Here is a 23,455-nt window from a genome sequence, read left to right on the forward strand (position 1 = left end):
CTTGGATATGGTTTGCTTCTCTCAAAAGTCCACACATTCAAGGCTTAGTCCTCACTGTAGTTGTGTGTGTGTGTGTGTGTGTGGTGTGAGTGTGTGTGTGTGTGTGTGCGTGTGTGTGTGTGCATGTGTGTTGTTGTTCAAACTTGAGAGGTAGAACTTAAATAAAAATAATTAGGTCTTGATTAAAGAATCCTTAAAAGTGATTATGCATTTTGGAAGTGGGTTAGATCTTGAAGGACTGAATTATCAAAGAAAGGAGGTTGTTGCAAAGTGAGTCTTTGTTTTGGTCTTTCTGCACTTGCTCCTGGAGGCTTCATATCTGCTCCCATCATGTAACGGCATTTGCACTGCTGTGTGGAGACACAGAGCTCTCCTCAGAGGTGACTTCCAGAGCTTGGAGTTTAAAACTTGTGAACACAATAAACATTTTTCTTTATTGTCAATCTCATATATTTTGTTAGAACAACATGAAATGGAGGCTTTTCATATATACATATATGCATCCATCCATACATATATATGGAAAAATTGTGATACATAGATATGTTTAAAATGGTATTTAAAAACACACTTATCTTGCATGAAAGGATTGTTTATTCACTCTGTTCTTTGGGAAAAGTTCATTGCTTTCTGTTAATTTAGTCAGAAGTTCAGTTATGGTCATAGTGGACAAGTTGAAGGATGAGAAAAGTTCCCAATCTGTCAAGAGTTTTATTTTTAGATAAGAGTTTCTAGGTTACCTACGATTCTATTTGGTCTGTAAAAGCACCCTTTGGCACACATTTTCATTCACAAAAGGACTAGCTGTCTATGATGTAAGCAAATATATCAAAATGGTCATGGTAAAGGTGAGAGACTGGAATCCTGATTTTTCTCATCACTTCTTCTGCACCATGCAGTATGGGCAGCTCTGTGGGGGCTCCCTCCTGCCATCTGATTCTAATTGAAGACCTAAGACAGATCTATAATCACTGTTCTATAATGTAGACGGCAGAACAGGCTTCTGGCTTTCTACAACATTCATTCTCTCCCCTCTTCTTTCTCCTTCCTTTCTCTCTCCTCTGTTCCTCCTTCCCTCCATCTAGATTCCTCTGTCTCCCTTCCCCTCCTTCCCTCCCTCCCTCCTTCCCTCCCTCTCTTCTTCCTTTTTCTTCCCTTCCCATTTCTCTTTCTTCTCCTATACCACTCACCTATCTCTCCATCTCCCCATTTTCTCTTTGGATTTTTTTATTATTATTATTGATGTACTCATATAGGGTTATGTGCATTTTCCAATGGATGTGTAAGGTCAGGACTTCTAAACCATTAAACTATGGTTAGGATGAATATAGAAATACTTCATTCATTTGCCAGATAAGCTAAACTATAGTTAGAATGAATATAGAAATACTTCATTCGTCAGATGAGCTGTATCCTTTATTGCCAGGAGTGTAACATCAAGGCTTTACCAAAAATAATGAGGTGCTTGTATAAAATGCCTAATTATGGGGTAGTTTAAGCAATGAATGACTATCCTCTGCAAGATGTAACTCTAATGGTAGCAAGGCCAAATTTTAACTTAAATTCTATTCACCATTTGTATAGCCTCAAAAAGGTTGTTGAAAAGTTTGAAAGATTCTGTTTTTTACATGGCAAAAGGTGGTGATTTTAAAAATGTCATGTTTTGTACAAAATATTTTTTTTTTTTTTAGTTCTAGCCCAATGACGAGAACATTGCATGTGCTTAGTAGAAACCCACTTATTGTTGTCACTTTGATAAAGCTGACAATATTACATTAAGTCATTAAATGGTATTAAAAAACATGAAAAGAGCAAAAAGACACTGCTTTTTATATATTAAAAATTAACATTTAACACTTTAAATTATTCTGGTCAGAATTTTAGTCACACACCCCATCTTTAAATTTACACTGAGACTTATATATTGTATTTCTACCATTTAGTTACAACCTTTTGCTTGTTGGTGATTTATGCAATTGTTATTTGTATAGTATTTCTTCTGTTACCTGTACTAAAACTTCATAACTGATTATTTTCTAATGGGAATTCTCTACGCAGACATATAGTGGAGATAGTTTATAAAGTCATCTTGCTTTGTGTTTGTTATAGTTTAATATTTTTTATAATTGAATCCCCAAAACATGTTTTAGATGGAAATATATAAATAGTTAAAATACACATTCCCAAATTATTATATTATTATTAAACACATTATATATATGTGTATATATATACATATATACACACACATACATACACACACATTATATAGGAGTGCAAATGTAGAGTCAAAAGCCAATAAAACATCACATAGATAACAGAATGCACATAAAGACATATAAAATAGATACAAAATATCAGGTATAAATACTAGAAATATAACTACTTTCCAATTTTAATATATGATTGCCTGATCAGAAATGTTTAGATGTAGAAATTAAAATATGAGGGTTGGGGATTTAGCTAAGTGGTAGAGCACTTGCCTAGCAAGCACAAGGCCTTGGGTTCGGTCTTCAGCTCCAAAAAAAAAAAAAAGAAATTAAAATATGAGTGTTTAGCAAATATAATTCTTGCAAGATCAATTAAAATATTTCCTTTCATCAAAACCATTGGGAAATTTAATGTGGAAATAATAAAAGGGAATTTCAAAATCTATGGGAAGATAGACAACAAAATAAATAAGAAAACATCATTAAAATATACAAGAGAAATCTTATATCAATGAAAATAATCAAATAGCTACTAAAGCTGATTTAATGTGGTAATACTGTTCATCATATCTCAATAAATCTGTGATGTTGACATGAAACTAAGCAATGCAACTTTATTTCAATTTTTACATTTTAAAAATCTTTCTAAAATGTACAAGAACAATTAAATGGTAAGATTAAGGCAATTTTGATCAATTAAGAATGGGAAATGATGGAGATTTGTTCTTTCTTATAGAATTTTAAAGTTAAGATTATTGAAAATTGGTTTTTTCACCAGAAATAAAAAAGGAACAATTAGAGAGTGACCTGTGTATATTTGGATGATGGATGCTGACAAGTAGCATAGGGAACTGGCTTGGAGAAAATGGATTACTTAATAAGTATTTTGAAATGACAATCTTCATTTAAAAATTGCTTAAACTCAACATGTAAGTATTTCTATTTATAAAATAAGTTGAGCAAATCATAAACTACTGCACATTAACTATGACATCTCAGAGGCATAACTGTTTTAGAGTCTGTGTTTATTAGTTATATAAAATGACATTTTTTTCATTGTAACATTTTTCATGCATTCATCTTAGTTATTATTCTATTGATGTGATGCGACAGTATGATTCTTATAAAAGGAAACATTGAGGCCTTGCTTACATATTTAGAAGAGTTAGTCCATGATCATCATGGTGGGAAGTAGACAAGTGTGGCACTGGAGTAATAGCTGAGAGCTTTATGTCCTGATCCACAGGCAGTAGGCAAAGAGCGGCTCTGGTCCTGGTTTAGGCTTTTGAAACTTCAAAGCCTACTACCAGTGACAAATCTCCAACAAGGCTGAACCTCCTAATCCTTCCTAAAGCAGTTTCACTCCCTAGTAACTAGACATTCAAATACATGAACCTATGGAGGGTATTCTCATTCAAACTACCGTACGTATATACTATAAATTTTCATTATATTCATTTCCCATCTGTCTTCTTTCTCATCACCATTCACTGTTCTTCTTTCTCCATAACAGCACACATTCATTTATTGTTTTTTTTTTTCAATCTTGGATCTGCCTGTGAAAGAAAAGAGCCATATCCATCTTTTTGAGTTAAGCTTGTAACTCGCCTGATAATATCCAGTTCTATTCATTTCCCTGCAGAAAAGTTAATTTTACCTCTGTAGATTTCTACTATATTTTAGAAAATGCAGCAATTGCCAAAGGAAGACATTGTTTTCTAACATTTTGGGAATAGATGTAATAGAAACTATACAGAAGTTTCAGGATTTGTGTTGACTTTTTTATTATCCAAATACATTTACATTGACATATTGACTCTATTTTGAGAGGGCATATTTGGGTTGGAGTGTCATCTTTGAGTTGTTGTTTTTCTCTTAATTGGTGCTCATGAAATGATAGCTTTTCCACTGTGCAGGAAGCATGTCAAGCAACTGTTTCCTGTTTCCTTTCTGTTTTACTGCTTAGTCTGTGAAATATCTTTTCATTGTTCTGTCATGAACACTGCAAAAAGGTGTTTTTTATGTGCAAACGGGACACTTTCTCTAAGAACTGCTGTGAGTTATGTTATAATTGCAAATTATTTGGCAGAGACTGAAAAATTTAAGAAAGTGTACTTGAAAGCATCATTCTCTTATTCATTTGTCACTATCATTCATTCATCCATGCCTATGTACTGATGAACACTTGCTATATTCTTTAGTAGTGGGTGATGCAAAACAGATATCATTGGGCTCACAGGTCAGAAACAAGTGTCAACTACATATGTATAATGCAGTCTTTCAAAAAATGACACTTTGCTGGTTGGTGGTGGCGTATGCTTTTAATCCCAACCCTCTGGAGGCAGAGGCAGGTAGATCTCTGTGAGTTCGAGGCCAGCCTGGGCTACAGTGTGAGAGTTCTAGGACAGGCTCCAAAGTTACACAGAGAAACTAAGTCTTGAAGAACAAAAACAAAAATAAATACTTCAAAAGCATGATCTATGACACTAAAGAATACTTTTGCTGTAAGTCAGGAAAGCTTTTCTTGTAAATATTCCAGCTTAGGTGTAAGGTATGAGCAATGGTGGAGACCCAAGGTTACTAGAGAAAACATTTTAGAAAGAAATAACAGTAAACATGAGAACTTAAAAGGTGATTAAATGAAGGAATTATAGCAGGGAATGGTGTGCTGGAGTAGTAGATTTCTGTACATTCCATTTTCCTAACAAGGATGGACTTAACCTAAGAATATTGAGAAATGAATGGCCAGTTCTAAATAGGCTCTACTACTGTTATTACTGGATTGTGGCAAACTCCATGAAAATACAGTATTAATGAATTTGAGAGATAATGTCATGGTTTGAAAGTGCCTAAGGGACCAGGATTAAAATGGGAACAGGATACTACCTATGATAAAGGTTATTTCTTTTTTCTTTTATTTCTGGGCTCATTAGTCTTTTACACTACTTTACCTGCATATATTTTTCATTAATTTTCTTTTATTTAAATAGGTTTTTTCTACAATATTTTCTGGTATAGGTAATTTCTCAAGTGCAAATACTAATGTGCTTCCAATTGTGTCCTTTTTAGAGTAAAGTCTTCTAAAGCACCTATATCTTGTGAATATTCATTTCTTTCATTACTTTTGGAGAAACTAAAATCAAAATTCATCTCAGAATTGAGTTCTTTAGAATAAGCCTCCTGGGAACCTTTGGGAGATGATGCCTAATGAATAGTACAGGGAGGTTTCCCCAAGTGGCATTATGGTATTATATTGTATGTGATCAGAAGTGTATTTCTGAGGTTTTTCATGTTCAATTTGAAAAGTCTGGAATTACTTTTTCTTTCTTTTTTATTTCACCTACCCTTTTTATGTTAATGTTATTTCCTTTGGTAGAAAGCTCTCTACCTTAATCAAGTCACATTAAACAGAACCTTTTAGGAGACCATAAAACTTCCCTGTAGAGTTCCCGAATTGGTTATCCAATACTAAGTGGTCTACCCTGAAATCCTATGCATACAACATTATGGACTGAGCCTGTTGGAGTTCTTTATTTAGGAATATAAATAAGCAACAGCTAAAGAAATAGAGACTGTGGATTTGGGAGAGAGAGAGGGAGGGAGAGAGAGAGAGAGAGAGAGAGAGAGAGAGAGAGAGAGAGAGAGAGAGAGAGAGACATGCATGGGAAGGGTTGGATGGAGGAAAAGAAAGGGAGAAAATTATGTGATTATATTTTAGTTTAAAAACACCTTTAAAAATTCAAAGGGAGGAGTAGATGAGATATTCTTCCAGTAGGCTCATGTATTCTCTCCTGTACTTGCTTTGTCCTTATGAAGTAACACTTGTCAAACATCATTGTAATCTGGGATTGTCTTAACTACTAGGAGGTTTGTATAAGCCAGAGACATTTTTTACCTACCTCCAGGTCCAAATGAGAACAAGAATGCTTAGTAAATATTTGTATAATTAAGAATAAAATGAAGGGGTTATAAAAAGTAATTATAAAATGACTTGTGATAACCGTGATCATTCTGTGAATAGAGTGTTTTAAATAAGTATATAACCCTAAGGACTGTCATGATTATTCTTTGATATGTCTAAAACATGATTATTCTTTGGTATTTCTAAAACATTAAAATACTAATAGTTTTTGATAGTTTTGGCTTTCTAAGAGAAAATATTGAATTTGATTTTCCACCTCTACTTTGAAGCCATAGTTAATTTGGGTATTATTTCTCTTTCAAAATATGGCAAATGTGCCAATCAAAGTATTTCATTCATGAGATGATATTCTGTCTAGCTTTGAAAGAGTTCAAAGAAAAAAGCATTTTCTAAACTGTTTATGTCTCTTGTTTCTGTGCCCTATACTTGGTTCTTATAAACTTACTTTCCATATGTTCTATTTGTTCTTTGATTCAGAGACATGAACATTTCTTTTTTTTTTTTTTTTCCGTTTGCTTTGGAGTAACTAAGGTGCCGTTTAATCTATAGTCGTTTTTGATAATGTAGTTGAATATAAACATGAATATATTATTTAATTGAGCAATATGTAGATATTTTCTCAGTTGATAGCATCTTTTAAAGGGAGATATATCTAACCCAAATTTAGAAAGAATGTGAGGAACTTATCATGATTTCAGGCTAAGTAAGTAATGTGTCCTTCAGATTGCACAGAAAAAGGAATGTTTATCATAAATAATCTCAGATAGTATTTCAAAGAATTATGTCTTTCAACACTAATGATCAGAGTTTTAGGTGTGCATTTATGTATTTAAAATACTAAAAGTAGAACTGAAATAGAGTCAAGGAAAATGCAATGTGTGTTATAATTGGAGTTTTCTCTAGTCCCGTTCGGGTCCCCCACAGTTCCACAGCCCACAATAATCACTCAGAAGCTCATATTAGTTAAAATTGCTCGGCCATTAGCTCAGGCTAACTATTGACTAGCTCTAACATTTTAAATTATCCCATTTCTAATAATCTATAAGTTGCTACGTGGCTTGTGGCTTACAGGTACTTTTACATAAAGCCTTCCTGTTCCCAGCATTCTCCTCTCTCTTTGTCCTACCTATACTATACTTCCTGCCAGGCTACTGGCTAATCAGCATTTTATTTTTACAGAAAGACATCCCCAGCAGTGTGTAAATGAAGAATATTTGAGGAGGTACCAACATCATTATAACTTCCAGATTTTAATGAGTATTTTAGTTATTTTTCTATTGCATTGTGAAAACAACTTGATCAAGGCAACTTATAAAAGAAAGCATTTAATTTGGGGCATATGGTTTTAGAATATCCATAGCAATCATGATATGGTGGAGTGGGTAGCTGTTCTAGCTTTGACCTGGAAGTACTACCCCAGTGAGGTTTCTGCTTGCATCCTTCTCCTGTTTCTCAGGTATTATATTCCTTCTGAGGTCTTTGATGGGACTGAAGACTAACAGATATAGTTACAATTTTCTTGTATCTTTGCTAGGGCATATTAATTATTAGATTTAGGTTCTTTAGGATAGGACACCTTTTGGAATGATCTTTGTAACGTCCCATTTACCTATGCTCCAGACTTCTCTGGATTTTAGTATGTGTCTCTTGTTTGTTGTTATTGGTGTTGGTTGTAGTTCCACCTTGTCTAGGTCATCATCCCTTATTATTCCCGGACAATATTTGATAATCATTCCTATTATATATAGTTGTGTATTAGGTTAGAACTTTCTTATTTATACAAAAGGGGGAGATGTAGTGGGTAGCTGAGGCTTCTGGTAACTGTCATGCCTACCTATGACCAGCCCCTGCAGCCCCTGAGGCAGGGCCAAGACGGGAGCCCTTAATACCAGAGATCTGTATGTGCTGGCTCTCTTGGTTCCTCATGATCCTAGATGCTGGATGGTAGACCAAGTGGAATTCTCCAGATAACCCATCTGGACTGCACCTCACTTCTCCTGAATCCTGTAACCAACCCTTTTACTAGCTGTAAGTTACCCCCCCTCCAAAAAAAATAAACCTCCTTTTTAACTATATGGAGTTGCCTTAATAAATCCTCCAATAGTATGGACTATGGCAGCACACAGGCAGGATATGGTCTAGACCAGTAGCTGAGAGCTTAAATCTTGATCTACAAGCATGAGGCAGGGAGTGCTCATGAAATGGGGTGGGCTTTTGAACCCTGGAAGCATGCCCTCAATGTTACCCCTCAACCAACAAGGCCACACCTAATCATAATCTTTCTCAAAGAATTCCAGCAATTGGGGACCAAGAATTCAAACATATGAGTCTATGCATGCTATTCTCCCTCAAACCTCCACAATAGGAATACAGAGGAAGCATTGCTGGCAGTTACTAAGGTTAATATGTTTTGTATTTAGAAGTCATAAAATCTTCTATAAGGTTTCATCATGAACTATTTTTCACATACTTGGATGTTTATGTGTTTTTACTTCAAATGACAACAGATTTTGCAAATGTTCCTAAAATTATCAACAAACAGCACCAATTCCAGCTGTTGAATTGGAAAGAGAAGATGGAGAATTTGTGTTTACTGGGTACAAAACTTGACTTTGGGTAGATTAAAAGCTTCCAGAGAGGAATGGTGGGAACAGTACCAGATAAGTGTACACATACTGAAAACCCACAATAGTGTAGACTTCAAAATAGCTCACATGAAAAAGCTTTGTGACTGTATTAACAAATTAGTCTTAGCTTACTTACAGATTATTGATATAAGAATAACCTGTGTTTCTTCTCATCAATTTGGAAGGACTCCATTATCTCCAACACGAGAAAATGCTCCATATATTTTAAAAATAAATATGAGTTGCTTTTGTTTTGTAAAGAAAACCATTCCAATAAAAAGTTGATTATGCAAATGTATTGCTTCCTTGCAGTTTCCAGAAGAGAAGATGTGGTCATCTTTCCATTGATCTTGGCCAGCAAACATTTTTAAAATTTTCTATTTCTTTATTTTTAATGCTCTCCTCTTTATTCCCTATATGTGTGTGTTGAAAAATAGTTATGAACTGAGGATGATTTTTGAAGAACACTGAAGACACCTGTGATGAGTTAGAGTAAGATGAAAGGTAGAACAGTCCTAAAAAATCACAGTACTAGACAAAGGACTGGCTGATAATATGTGCTCTGAGAGTTTTTCTTTTTCATTTACTATCTCAGACCCTGGATATGCTTGAGTAGCAGATGTATTTTCCAACATAAAGGGGGAAAATAATTCTCTCTCTGCTTTCCTTGAGTAATGCACTTGGATATGTTTAAAAGATTAAAAAATACTATAAAATACAACGTAGTGCTATTATTTGTGTAGGTGCTGCTGTTTATAATTTGCTTTACTGATTATTTCCATGTCATGAGATGAATAAAGCAGATTAACAAGGATGGAGGTTCCATTCTGTTCTGATTGTATGCCAGGATATGTCAATCAAGATGCATTGAAACAGAGAGACTATTATGATTTGGCTCCTTTGATTTCCCTTATGGTTTCTTGCTCAATCTGCCTTCAACAAGCAACTGTCTCAAAATCCTTGAATGCAGATATGTGCATATATATATATATATACACACAGAGAGAGAGAGAGATGGGGATTAGAGTTTTTTGAATCACAATTACCTTTGGATTAAACTCATTTGACAAAAAGAATAGAAATAACAATTGATAATTAGAGAAAGGTAGACCTTCATTTCTCTAAATAAACTAGAGCATTTTCCGATCATTTTTCCTCGAAATAATTGCTCTTATAATTGAGAGGGTGGTGTACAATATGCTGCTGACATGCTTTAAAAAACCCATGTGAAAGTTTTCTTATAACACAAGAAATACATGATATGAATAATGAGGATATACGTGTTTCCATTAAGGGCAAGAGCATATTCATCTCTGTGTGCATTTCCCTGTGTTTGTTTATTTCGAGATGAACACAGGCAAGAGAGTCTTCCTTTATGATCTAGGAAAGCTCGACACAGGCTTGACAGTGTTTATTTTCTTCCCGTACCTTTTGTGAAGTATTGAGAGCCTCCTTGTGTCCTGTCACTCAGTGGGTTGAGCACGATTGCTATTGTATTGTCAGACTGCAGCACTGTGATTTGCATTCCAAATCAGAGTGCAGATTCCCATTACCACACACTCTCCTGTTCTTCCTTATCTAGAATCCTTCCTTCCTTTCTTTTTTTTTTTTTTGTTGGCCCCTCCCTGTACCCAGTAATCACCCTTAGAAATTTTCCTGTCACAAGATTCCCACTTGGAATCAGCAGCATCTGTGGACTGAATTAATAATAATTTACAAAGACATCAATAGATTATTTTCTCACTTTTCCTGTAAAAGTCCTATGTCACTAAATAGAATACTTATTAAAACAAAAGGTTTACACGTATTCGCTTGAAAACCGTGTGTTTTATTCCTTTTTGATTCTGAAATATGTGAGCTGAAAAGTCCTTTCTTCATTATAACCTTTAACAGACCAGCCTCGAGATAGTCTAATTGCATCCCTCCTTGGCACCTTTAAATCACATTAACTAGACACTTGGTGAGGAGGTAAAAGGAAAGGGCATTTTTGTAATGAATCTGACTGGGTGAGAAGAAACTACTGCAGCAGAAAGACAGGACGAAAATCTGGGCTTTCCCACTGTGGTAGCAAAGGGGGGAATTATGGGTTGGTGGTCCGCTTCATGTTAGGAGGACACCCCTCCATCTGTTCACAGTTCAGCCTGCTTCCAATTTAAAGCTGGGATTTCAACACAAACCTCAATTTCTTTCTCCCATTTTAAATGCAAAGCAAGGCTTATGAATCATAGTGTCTCTGCTCCTAGAATTCATTCCACTCTCCACACCCCCCCTCCCCAAATTATCCGGCTGTTTGTTTGAGTACCTGCTTGCTGTGGCACACAATGGGCAGCTTTGAGACGAAAAATTGATAATCTTCACGGAAGAGTAATTTGAATGAAATTACACTTGACAGCCAGTCTCCAAGCAAAGAAGAGGCGCGAGGGAGCCTCAGCTAAGCTCTAAGGACTTGCCCAATTCACTGCTGCTGGAGCTGCCCAGGGAAAAAAGCACCCGCTTTTTCCACATCTAATTGAGCTTTTGACTAATTCTGTGCGCCAGATTCTCCCAAAGAAAGGTAGCCATGGAAGAGAACATGGAAGAAGGGCAGACACAAAAAGGTACTGTGCTTTTAAAAGGGTTTATTTGTAACTAAGTGATTATTTTGCTCTTTCCTTGTTTGCTTTAGACACTTGCCAGAGAGGCTAATGAATCTTTCTCTCTTGGAAGGCATTTTCCCTTTCTTTTTCCTATGCTTCGCACTTGCTCTAATATCTGTCACGATTGTTGTCACTGGAAAATCTTCCAGGTATAAGTATCTAAATGAAAATTGCATTAATGATAAGAACAGTGCAGTGCGGGGAACTATCCCTTAGTCTAGTCTTTGTTAGACTTCGTTTATTTCATGTTTTCATGGTTGTCAAGCCCAGTTCAGAGATCCTAGATTTGAGCCACAAACACAAACGGTGCACAAGTTGCAGTTAAAAATTTGATGATGTAACCATTATCAATACCTTTGCACAGCAAACTGATAGAACAAAGACCAACAGCGTTTAGTATAGTTTGGTTGATACTCATTTAATTTGTTGTATTTCATGGATACAGTGTTGTTTTAATAAATAAGGAGCAAAAGTTCATGGTTTGGGGGGCTATTTTCATGATATTTTTCCTTTCTGTATTGCTGACTACAATCAACTTATGGGTAATACATGTTAGATTTCAAATGCATTTTAAAGCTTTATAGCCATATCTGCCTATATGCGGCAAAATGTTTTTTTTCTATTAAAATTGGTCAAACACTGCCCATTTCAAATGATTCAGGCGGCTTCAGAAATTGTTTAGACATCAAGTGGGGTTTCAGAAGAAATTGGTTTCAGCCCAGTAGAGGCAGCGTTTGCTCTCATGTCTATGCACAGGCTTATGTAATGCTAGAGAAAACACTCTTGTTTTCTTAAGATTAAAAGAATAATTCTACATAATACACATAAAGAAAATAGTTAAGAGAGGTACTGGAAAAGATACATTTCCAAGAATTATTCTGAATGTATGTAAATGCATTTTTGTTTTAAAACTGCATTTTAAAATTATATCATTGGTTGTTTGGGGGTGCAGTATAAGCTTTTTCATATGTTGAAATGTTCAGGTATGCTGGTCTTCTTCTCTAAGTACACACACACACACACACACATGCACACACACACACACGCTCTCACACATGCACACACACCTTTGGGTATAGATGCTATACACACCTGTATTCAGAGACTAATGTGTAAATGTTTGCTATATACAATAAAGATTATAGATAAGCTAATGATTTCCAAAGTGTATGCTTTTCCTTGTTAATGAGAAACATTTAAAGAGAAACAAAAATCAGCATGACTATAGCATGAACCTTTTATATAAGTATCAACATCATTTATCATGTGCACAAATAATTTAAGGGTTTATTAAAGAATTTGAAGCATAAATTTTCTTAGCAATTTCTGTCCTACATTATACTAAACATTTCAATGGTCTACTTAATTTTATGAATAAAAATCTTATTCTTATATCTTTTTAATATAACAGTCATATTCTTCTTAAGCAAAAGAGACAGTTCAATCATTTTAAGTAGACAAATGGCATTCATTACACTAAATAAAACCTCAGATTAACATGGACCATGGTAACAGGCTGAATGTTTCTCAGCAAGCTATGGTCGAGGAAGGAACAAGAAAAATGATGTAATGATGTTATGATGTTTTTTTTCTCGGGCAATACTAAAAATCGTTCATAGAGAGGAGGCAGTAACACATTGACAGGACAATCTGTCACAGTGGGTGTCTCATCACTAACATATGCACATGTAAGTCAGCAATAGTGGACAAAAGCAATGTTAAATAAAAAAATCTATATAGTCATCTGTAAGTACATGAGGGTTCTAAGCAAAATAACTATTGCTTGCCTTGTTGACTTCATTAGGGAGAAGATTTCATTCTCTTCATTCCTAAGTAGTCTTTTCCCCTCAGCTATACCCATGACACTTTTTAACATGTTGGATGTTGGCAAGTTACATTTGAACAATCTCTACAGTAATGGATAAGGGAACATTGTGAACTTTGTATTGCTCAATGTTAAAGGAACTGTTTGATAAGCAATTAGAATCATTGGAAATGTTTTAAGTGTTCAGGTAGACAGATTTAATGATCCATTCCCTGTAAAGGAAAGCAGCACTTCATGTTCCCTCTGGGTCCCATTTTCTTAAATGGTATAGGATTTTCAATACAAATTCTGATACCAGCGTTCTCTTCCAATTGAAAGATGTTTTTCAGTCTTTCTTATAATTTAATGTCTTTTATTGTACTTAATAGTATTGTTTCTTGACCAGCCTGTAAACCAAAGATAACCTGATTATATTAAATAGAGGAGTATTATACCAAATGAACATTGGAATTAAATCGCACAGTGTGGTAACAGGTTAAATGTGTCTGAGGGAGCCTTAGCAGCTGCGGATACCAAGAAAAGTGATGTCATTATTTGTGATCCTTTTTTCCTCCAGTAACTCTGAAAATTGTTCTCCTGCAGGGGAAGCAGACACAACTTTATTTCCTTGATACAAATCAGAAGGATTCAAATTTGTATTAGCATTTGTCTATACTATCTTTTAAATTCCAGTAGAATGTAAAATTGAATCCAACAGTTTAATTAAATATAGCAGAAAGATATATTTAGTTGATGCTTAAGGAATTACAAGGGTCCTCCATCAGCAATATGTTTTTCTTTATATTCATGTGCTCTTTCCCATGTTGTCTGTAAAAGACAAAAAAGAATGAACAATGGTGACTTCTATCCTGATGCATATTGAGATCCAGAGGGTGAATTATTTAAGAGTACAGACGACTTCAGCAGACATACTGTTCCACCAGTCCATGCTTTGTTACAATTCTAAAATGGAATTCCTTAATGTGTTTCTTCATCATTTTCTTAGCCCTCACCAACAGTATCTCATTGCACTGAAGGGATTCTAACATTTTTAAAAATGTCACTTTTATAAAACATGCTCTCTAAGTGAAATCCAATTCCTTAAGTATGTGTTCAATCAGAGCAGCAGCATTCTAGGACTAAATGGGGAAACACAAAAGCAGACTATGTTGTACTTGGCCTTTGGGTATGGTCATAAAAACCTAATATAATTGTCATCAAAGAAAGGATGGTGGCCATGCCATAACATCAAATGCTCCTGGTTTTATAGAGATGTTGAGTAAAGGTTATAAATGTTTCATGACTATTTAAAAAGAAACCATAATATCCTGCTTATTTATGGTTAAGTTTGTATAAATTTTGTAACTCATAATCACCTGTAGTCTGGTGCATAAGTATGCATGTTCACCAAGTGCCACAGTCTGAAAATGTTGAATGGGAAATTTCAGAAGTAAACATCATTTAAGTTTTCATTTTTCTGCTCTTCTGGAAGTGTGAGGAAATTATATGCTATTTTAATCCATCTTGCCTAGAGTATGCATCTCCCTTTGTCCAGTGTATCCATGCTGTATATATCACACACCTGCCATTCACCATCTTGATTTGCAGACTAGTTATTGACTATTGGACATTGGTTGTCACAGTATCAGAGTGCTTGTATCCAAGCAACCCTTGCTTTGCTTAATAATCTCAAAGATCAAACATAATAATGCTGGCAATTCAGACAAGCCAAAGAAATGTGTAAAAGGCATTTTTAAAGTAAAAGGTGAAAACTCTTAATATCTTTTGATGTTGCTAAGATTGATGATAAGGTAGAATCATCTTCATATGAAATCTGTGATGGTTTTGCTACCACCTGTCACACTAAAAAGGCTTAGTTATAGGATATGCTAAGTTATTAGTCTTTTATTCCATTCCATCTCATTACATAGGCATTGTGTCATTTCATATTATCACACAGAGAAGAGTGAGAATAGTATAATAAGCTAGTCTGAGACAGACAGACAGACAGACAGACACACACACACACAGACACACACACACACACACACACACACACAGACAAAGAGGATCACTGAATTCCCACAACTTTTATTGTAATTTGTCAATTATTCTATTATTAGTTTTATGAGTTTATTAGTAGTTGTTACTCTCTTACTGTTCCTTGTTTATGCTTTAATTTTTTTCTAAATGTAAGGCTCACTACTGTCTATGACATCAGATGTCTACTGGAGATCTTAGAATACATACACTGTGGAAGAGGGACACTGTGGGTTGGGGTACATGCCTCCAACTAGAGTACTGTGAGTAAGAGGCAGGCAGATCCAGGACCTCCCCTGCAACTCTGAACTTCAAGTTCAGGGAAAGTCTGTCTAAAAGGAACAAGGCAAAGAGCGATAAAGCAAGACACTTGGCACCATCTCTGCTGTCCATGGTCATGTACATCCTGTGTATATATGCATACATATGCACATACCACACACACACACACTCACACACACACCCTAACACACAAAACACACATAATAAAAGGGGGATACTGAACATATTTTTTATTTGTAAACTTGCATTTATGTCTAAGACATTTTGTCAGTTCCTAATAGGAATTTACATGAGTAGTTAAAAGAGTTTCTAATAATTAGTGAATTAGTGGGTACATGTTTAGGTACCCGAATAAATGGATGACTCTTTCCTCGTAAACAATTTCAGTCATGACATTACTGAATTAGGAGGGCTTTGCAGAGGAAGTCTGGCAAAACAGTGGGTAGGAGGAAGTGACAGAAAAGGTAGGAGCCACGGTATTACTCACTAGGTTTTCCTATCATGATGTATCTGTGGCACAGACATAAGATAAGATGAACTAATCAACCACAGACTTCCTAGTCAACACTGATGCCTGTTCTGCCTTGTCAAAGGCCATAGTCTTTGATGACCAGCAAATACTGTATCACTAGTTAAAAGCAAAAGGTCCGATTTAATATAAATGAAGTCCATTTTCACCACTTGTGTCCCCAACATACACCCATTCTTAAGTCTCATCTTAACCCAATATAACCAACTAATGTTTCATTTCAGCATACTCTTAACTTCTTAAAGCCAGCAACACATACATGGGAGAACAGCGTCCAAGTTCGTTTTCCTTTTGATTTATTTTCAATACTGGTAATTAATTAACCTCATACTAAAGAATACTATACACTATTTTTTTTTTGTTTTTATTGCCCCTGATACAGTTCTACCTTTAGATGGTTCAGTCTTCACTGCATGCCTTGCTATCCAAGAAAAAGTTCACGTAGTTGCTCCTGCCAAAATCATATTTGGTTAAGCCATTACCTTATTCAGGTGTCAAGTGGTGTGTTTTTAGGGGGAGATGTTAGTAAACATTTGTACACCCCAGATAGGGTAACAAAGACAAACCAAGAATGTATTGGGTTTCCTTGAAGAATATAAGGGGCCACTGACAAAAGTGTGGATGACACCAATGCAGCCATATCATTGAGAATATGTACTTACATTTGATATGTAACCTCATAATTATGTTCTGCATTATACATGCAGATATACCCATGACTAAATAGGGGTCTGTACAGAAAAGTTTATGTATAATACATAGACTGACTGAAAATCTTTGAAAAAATTGAAAAGGGTTATTTTTTAATTGAAAGATGACTGTTCAACATTCCTGACGGGAAGATTTATGAAAAGTTAAGGCAACCTTGGCTTTACCATACTAGGGAATGTTAGCAGACATAATTGCCTAGTGATTTCAGAAACAGACATTAGCCTAAGGACTTAACATAAATTAACTCATTGACTCTTCACAGTAACCTCAGTTGGTACTTATATTGAGGAAACTAAAAATCAAATAGGTTAATTAACTAAACCCAACTTACACAGCAGACAGTAGGAGTAAAGTTGGGTTCAATACAATCACACCAGAATGTGAGCTTTTAAACACACCCTGTTTCATACTGTGTCAATAATTGCCTGTCTGCCAAATGCCCTCCATAGTGACTGCTTCAACCACACACTTCTAGCAGATGCATCAGCCATGTTCTGTAGTTTATGATGACATTTCGTACTCTTCATTCTTGGTTTTGGGCCATTTACAGATATCCCTCACAAGAGCAAAAAAAAAAAAAAAAAAATTGACATGGACTGTCAACCTACCTCATGAAAGTCATAATTGTTGTCTGAAAAGATAAGCTGAGTCAACTTAACTCACATGTTGAGACCCAGAAAACACTACGTCTTGGTTCATTTCCGTATTTCTTCACATATTTTCCTAACTGTTGTCCATCTCTCAGCAAATCTGAGTCAGTCTCTATTTGGTATCATAAAATCAGCTCTAACTGAAACAAAAATCAACATTAATTAAGGGGTTTTCTGTATAAAGTCTGTGAAAAATGTATTCAGTAGAATTTTGTGAGTGATAGTTAACTAAATGTATTCCTAGTAGATTCTTAAATTTCAAATTGACGCTACTTTTTAGCACATCCTTGGTGTCTGAATTATTTCCCCTCTTCATCATTTATTTTCACATATTGAATAGTACATTCACACCTGCCTCCAAAATAACAGTGCTCACCAATAAATACTGATGGTACAAAACTTTTAAAAAAATTGAAAAGAATTAGAATAGATTATATAACAGTTAAATATATTAATGGATTTAGAATTGTTGGTATGTTGAAATATTTGCTGTAAAGTAACAAACCGGCAGCAAATGATTTTGAGTTATTATTAAGATCTTGGATTTCACTACCCTCCCTTTTCTGTTTCAATGTTGACCATTCTCAGACTTGTGAAAAGGAGCTGTTTTCATTCACCTAGTAGATAACCTTCATCTCAACAAATACTGCCACAAATCATCTCTTCAGCTGCCATCTCAGTATTTGGTTAACAAGCCTCAAAAGCCCATCAAAATTCATGTTATGTGAAGCATATAAAAAATCTGCACTTTGATACCCCTGTTTTTACTAACTTAATGGGCCCAACCAGGAATGACCTTTGTCTAAGAAATTATTTTTATTCTTTCCTTCTATCAAATGTCACTCTAAGATAATGCTTAGTGGGAGAAATTAGGTGTATTACTAATTTAATAGTAATTTTTAGAGCACATGCATTCTGTTATGATAGCTGCTTTCATCTAGATATAATACTTTTTATAATTTTTATCCCCTAAAATTTTACTGCATCAGGTAATAACTGTGCTTTTTATACCTGGGTTACTTTTTATCTCTGAGCTCTAAGAACCTTATTAACAGGTTTCTAATCTCTTGTAAAAGAGGGTAGGTACAGATTATTATAAATACACAGCCAGTTCTGTAAAATGAGTGTCTGTTCACTCTTTCAAGTGAAAGGTATTAACATCACTTCACTGACTGCTTAAAGGTGGACTTAAGCAGAAGTATTTCAGTACTTATGGTAAGTGCAGTGTGACAGACTGAAGTAATTAAAGTGGTGTGTCTTATTCCCTCATTGTCCAGAAGACCATACCTCACATAGTGGATTCCTAACACAAAAGATAACATCTAATATGTCAATTTTAGTCTATCTTTCTCTGCATTCTTTGTTCCTAGCCAGTCCTAACCCCTACCCACCATTCCTAGTTTTCTAAATACTGAAAGTTTTCATGCATAGAAAGCAGAATGCCCACGTTATTTCTAAACTCACTTTGGATAGCATCCCTCCAAACAGATGCCACAAGTATAGATTCCTGACATTACAGAATTGATTCATACTTTCCCACGTGCTCTCATGTTGAGCTGGGAATTTCATCTTGGATAGTCTTAACCTGGACCAGGTTTCTTTTTTGTTCTGTAAAACTCAGAATGATACATGATAACTGGTTGGTTTTTCTCTAATTGTGGAAAGAAAGCTTAACCCTGATCTTAGAAGAAAACCAGTCCATTACTGGACACCATTTATAGTGTTCACTGGGGAGTTAATTTATAATACTAACAAATATGGGAGCCAAAACCAAAGTGAGGGTGGTTGTTGGCATTAAATGTTGTGTATTCCTTTAGAAATAAAAAATATCAGCATATGAAAGCATTGGTTACTGTTATAACCAGATTGCTTTCCAAAACACATATAAGATATGATGAGCTTTTAAAATGTTTGATTGGAATTTTAGAATGTTTGATAGAGGGCTATGATGGGTTCTTCTCATGAGAAGAATGTTACATAAAGTATCACTCATGTGCCTCCTGTTTTGAAATATGCAGTCTTTTTCTTCATTTTCGGAATCTAACATTTCAGAATGATTTTCTTTGTGTTTTGTGTTATTGGATAAAATTTAATCATGAACAATTGGAAGCTACTGTAGTTTCTGTACATAAAAGTGTATCAATCAAATATCCACTTCTTGGTTTCTCTCTTCATAGCACATTGTGGCTATGTTTTAAGTAGCTAAGCACTTTCCCTAGAGGCAGAAAGTAAGTATTAAAAGATAAGTCACTTTTTTGAGTTGTCCTAACAGCTATTTTCTAAATGTTTAACATTTAATACACAGCATGTCTTATTGTTCATACTTTTATATATAGATGTTATTACTTGTCTGCTTTTTCAAAGTACAAACTCCTCAAAGGTAAGAATTTTAGTACATTTTGTACCTAGGAAAGCAAGTTCCTTCATATCTGGTGACGATGAAATGGTAATGGGTGACAGAGAAGGGGAAGACCATGGAGGAAGGAAGAGAAGAGGATGAAGATAATGTAAAGCATACAAGAAAAGAGGAAGTGAGAGCACACGTCCTCCAAGAGACAGTTCTTACAAAGCAGCTAAAGACTTGGGAGAATGCTGCCTTGACTCCATTTTATGCCATTAGATTTGATCCAAAATAATCTTCTATTCTTCAACCTGATAAGATTCAGCAGTTTGATAGCAGCTTTCAGCATACTGAAGAGATTTTTCATTTTTTATTATTGAAGAACCCACATATTTTTAGCATCCCAAGTCTAGCAATTAAGCGAAACACATTGAACTGTCAAGTTAGTCAGATAGTTACAAAAATTTGGAACGAAAGTTAGATCTTAAAACATTTTGTATGATGATGATTAAGGAATAATAGAATAACAATTTAAACCTTTGCTGTTCATGGGCTTTCTTTGTTCATTACTGTGTCGATAAAGGAAATCAAAATGGTAGAAATAGCAGTTTGCAATTATCTAGGACAACTTAATAAGATAAGAATACATTGAATATTTCTAATGAATAAATTTCTGTGGTAATAAGTTCTAAGAATAATGTGTAAATAACATAATTTTTATTCTTGTATGCTTAATATTATTTTTTATGTTTCATATATCGATTTCTAGAATTAACTGCTATTTTAAATCTAAATAAAAGACCTCATGAAATCATAACAATTAAGTTCAGGTCAATGATGAGTCAGGACCATTTATTCAGGACATTTTTATGTTCATCTCTTTCTCCCTCTAATTTTAGTTACTAATATTTTTATACACTTACTACAAGTGTACATATTTAAAACTTGTGAAATCACTACTGTGTAAAGTTGAAAACAAAATCTTGAAAAGTCAAAATAACTTCATAATTTAGATGCCAGTTATATAGTAAACAAAAAAGATACACTTGGGAAAATGTTTATTAATATAATGCTATTTTTATATGCAAATTCGTTAAAACACTAGGTAAAAGCTTAATTCTTCAAAGAGGTAACAAATACTTATTACTGACATTTGCGTCTACCTTAAAGGGCTAATAGGTGTTATGAATGTGTCTAAGTATCTCTTTCATAAAAATATTAGTAATATCTACATTAAATCTATGGCTTATTTTATATGATTATTTAAAATATTTTTGTGGAAAATTATATAAAAGTTTGTGTTCTATTTAAATTTATATCATCAATATAATATTTGGTCTTAACATTATTACTCTACTTTTTTGTCACAGTTATAGAAACACCAGTACACATAGGGATGCTGAGATATTTTGAGATGACTAATTCTCTAAATATATATTCACCAGAGTAGGGCAAGGGGTTTAACATATTATGATACAGAATTCATGTAGTCACTTAACTCCCTATATTGAAAAACATAACCATTACTCACTCTCCATCTCTGTCAGAAGCTATTGCTCTCAAATTACATTGGCTCACAATTAAAAATCGAGTAATTTTTTTTAGCCAAAAACCAACTTACATATATTTTAATAGAGTGTTGGTGATTGTAGGGGTCTGGTAACAAATACTGACTAAATCTTCCCCGAGCCACTGAACAAAGAGTGTTATAAAAGCTACCATGATGCTCAGGTGCAGTGTACCAACACTGGAGTATGTTTCAGAAAGAATAGTGTTATTCATTTATAAAAATGAACAGTGAAAATATAAAGAAGGCATTATTCTTCTACATTTCAATCACCAAATATCAGAGCACTGAACTCTTTGAGCTGTTTGTTATGACTACCCTATGGCAAAAAGTTGCAATTGTCTTGTTTTTTACTTTCATGTGAAATGAAACTTTGGACATGCCAGACAAACTCTGAATACTTCTTTCTGTTCTGGGGTTCTGGGATGAAAATGCATTTTATATTTCCCCTGGAAAAATTGTTTTCATGAGGAAACTCCTTGCATTATGAGGAGAAAGTGAGAATGTCTGTGTCTGTGTTTATCAGAGATATTGGCCTTTAAGTTTTTTGTTTGGCCTTTGTCTGGTTTTAGTATCAGGGTAATACTGACTTCAGTGAAAGAACTGAGAAAGGTTCCTTCATTTTCTATTATGTAATTATTTCAGGAGTTTTACTGTTCTTCTTTGAAAGCTTGGTAGAATGCTGCACTGAAGCTCTCTGGTCCCAGGGCTTACTTTTAGTTAGTATGTTTTTAATTACTGCTTCTATCTCAATAGATCTGGTTCTATTTAAATCATTTATTTCATCTTGATTTAATATTGGTGTACCAAATATATCTCAAAATTGATTCATTTCTTTCAGACGTTCCAATTTGGTGGAACATCAATTTTTAAAGAATGTCCTTATGGTCTCTGAATTTCCTTGGTGACTGTTTTAATGCCTCATTTTTCATCATTGATTTTGTTAATTAGGGTTCTCTCCCTTTCTTTTTGTTTATTTGCTAAAGATTTAGTAGTCTTGTTAATCTTTTCAAAACCATCCAACTCTTTGTTCAATTAATTTTTTGTCATGGGCCAGAAAAGAATAAGTCTTTGGTGCACACCTTTAATCCCAAAGAAAGAAAGAAAGAAAGAAAGAAAGAAAGAAAGAAAGAAAGAAAGAAAGAAAGAAAGAATAAAGTCTTTATATTTATCCAGGTGCTACATTTGCTTAGTAGAAGAATTCACTCAGGTTGAAGACATGAATGTGAAACTTAGAGGAACTGCAAAACTTAAAATTCACTGATCTATGGATGCTAGTAAGAGCTTTTCATCTCTTATTCTTCCAGAAAAATCTAAATTTTATTCCTTTTTAAGATTTTGGAAGAGTGAGTTTTGCTAAATATACAAAGCAGTTTGTGGTGGTATTGTGTTCCCCAAAATATTGTGCACCCTAATAAATTTATCTGGGGTCAGAGAACAGACAGCCACTAGATACAGAGCCAAAAATAGTGGCTAGAAAATGGGTCAGAGCAAGCCAGAGCAGAAGCTGGGCAGTGGTGGTGCACGCCTTTAATCCCAACACTTGGGAGGCAGAGTCAGGTGGATATCTGTGAGTTCAAGGCCACATTGGAAACAGCCAGGCCTGGTGACACACACCTTTAATCCCATAAAGCAAGCCTTTAATACCAGGGAGTGGGGACAGAAAGCAAAATGATTATATAAGGCGTGAAGACCAGAAACTAGAAGCATTTTGGCTGGTTAAGCTTTCAGGCTTTGAGCAGCACAGTTCAGCTGAAATCCATTTGGATAAAGACACAGAAGCTGCCAATCTAAGGAAACCAGACCAGCTGAGGAACTGGCAAGTTGAGGAAGCTGTAGCTTGTTCTGCTTCTCTGATCTTCCAGCAGTCACCCAAATAACTGGCCACAGGTTTGATTTTATTAACAAGTTACCTTCAAGATTCATGCTACAGCAGTTAGCAACATTTTACCCTGTTTTTAATAATTGTTTAGTCCAATATGTACTCTTTAAGTTTTCTTCTTTCTGAAGCATGCCTTTTATGCTTTCTTGTTTGGAAGGCAATACTACTTCTCATTTTTTAACATGTGTTAAGTAAATATATATTGATAGATATTTATATATATTGTGACCCCAGATCTTGGCCCCAGATTTTTT

At 34.7% G+C, this 23,455-nt stretch overlaps 1 protein-coding gene across 2 annotated transcripts in view; it reads left to right on the top strand.

Moving 5' to 3' along the window:
- Positions 1–23,455, top strand: part of Gpm6a (glycoprotein M6A) — a 273,902-nt gene that overhangs the window by 147,197 nt on the left and 103,250 nt on the right. Inside the window, exon 1 of one of the 2 annotated variants that reach the window (XM_036209411.1) lies at positions 10,763–11,356. The exons of the other annotated variant lie outside the window; for it this stretch is intronic. Coding sequence (XP_036065304.1) covers positions 11,320–11,356 — 37 coding nt within the window. The 5' untranslated portion in view covers positions 10,763–11,319. Of the gene's footprint in view, positions 1–10,762; positions 11,357–23,455 lie in introns of those variants that run through there. 2 annotated transcript variants of the gene reach the window in all.

Source organism: Onychomys torridus, chromosome 17 (genome assembly GCF_903995425.1).
Source record: "Onychomys torridus chromosome 17, mOncTor1.1, whole genome shotgun sequence".
NCBI lineage: Eukaryota > Metazoa > Chordata > Mammalia > Rodentia > Cricetidae > Onychomys > Onychomys torridus.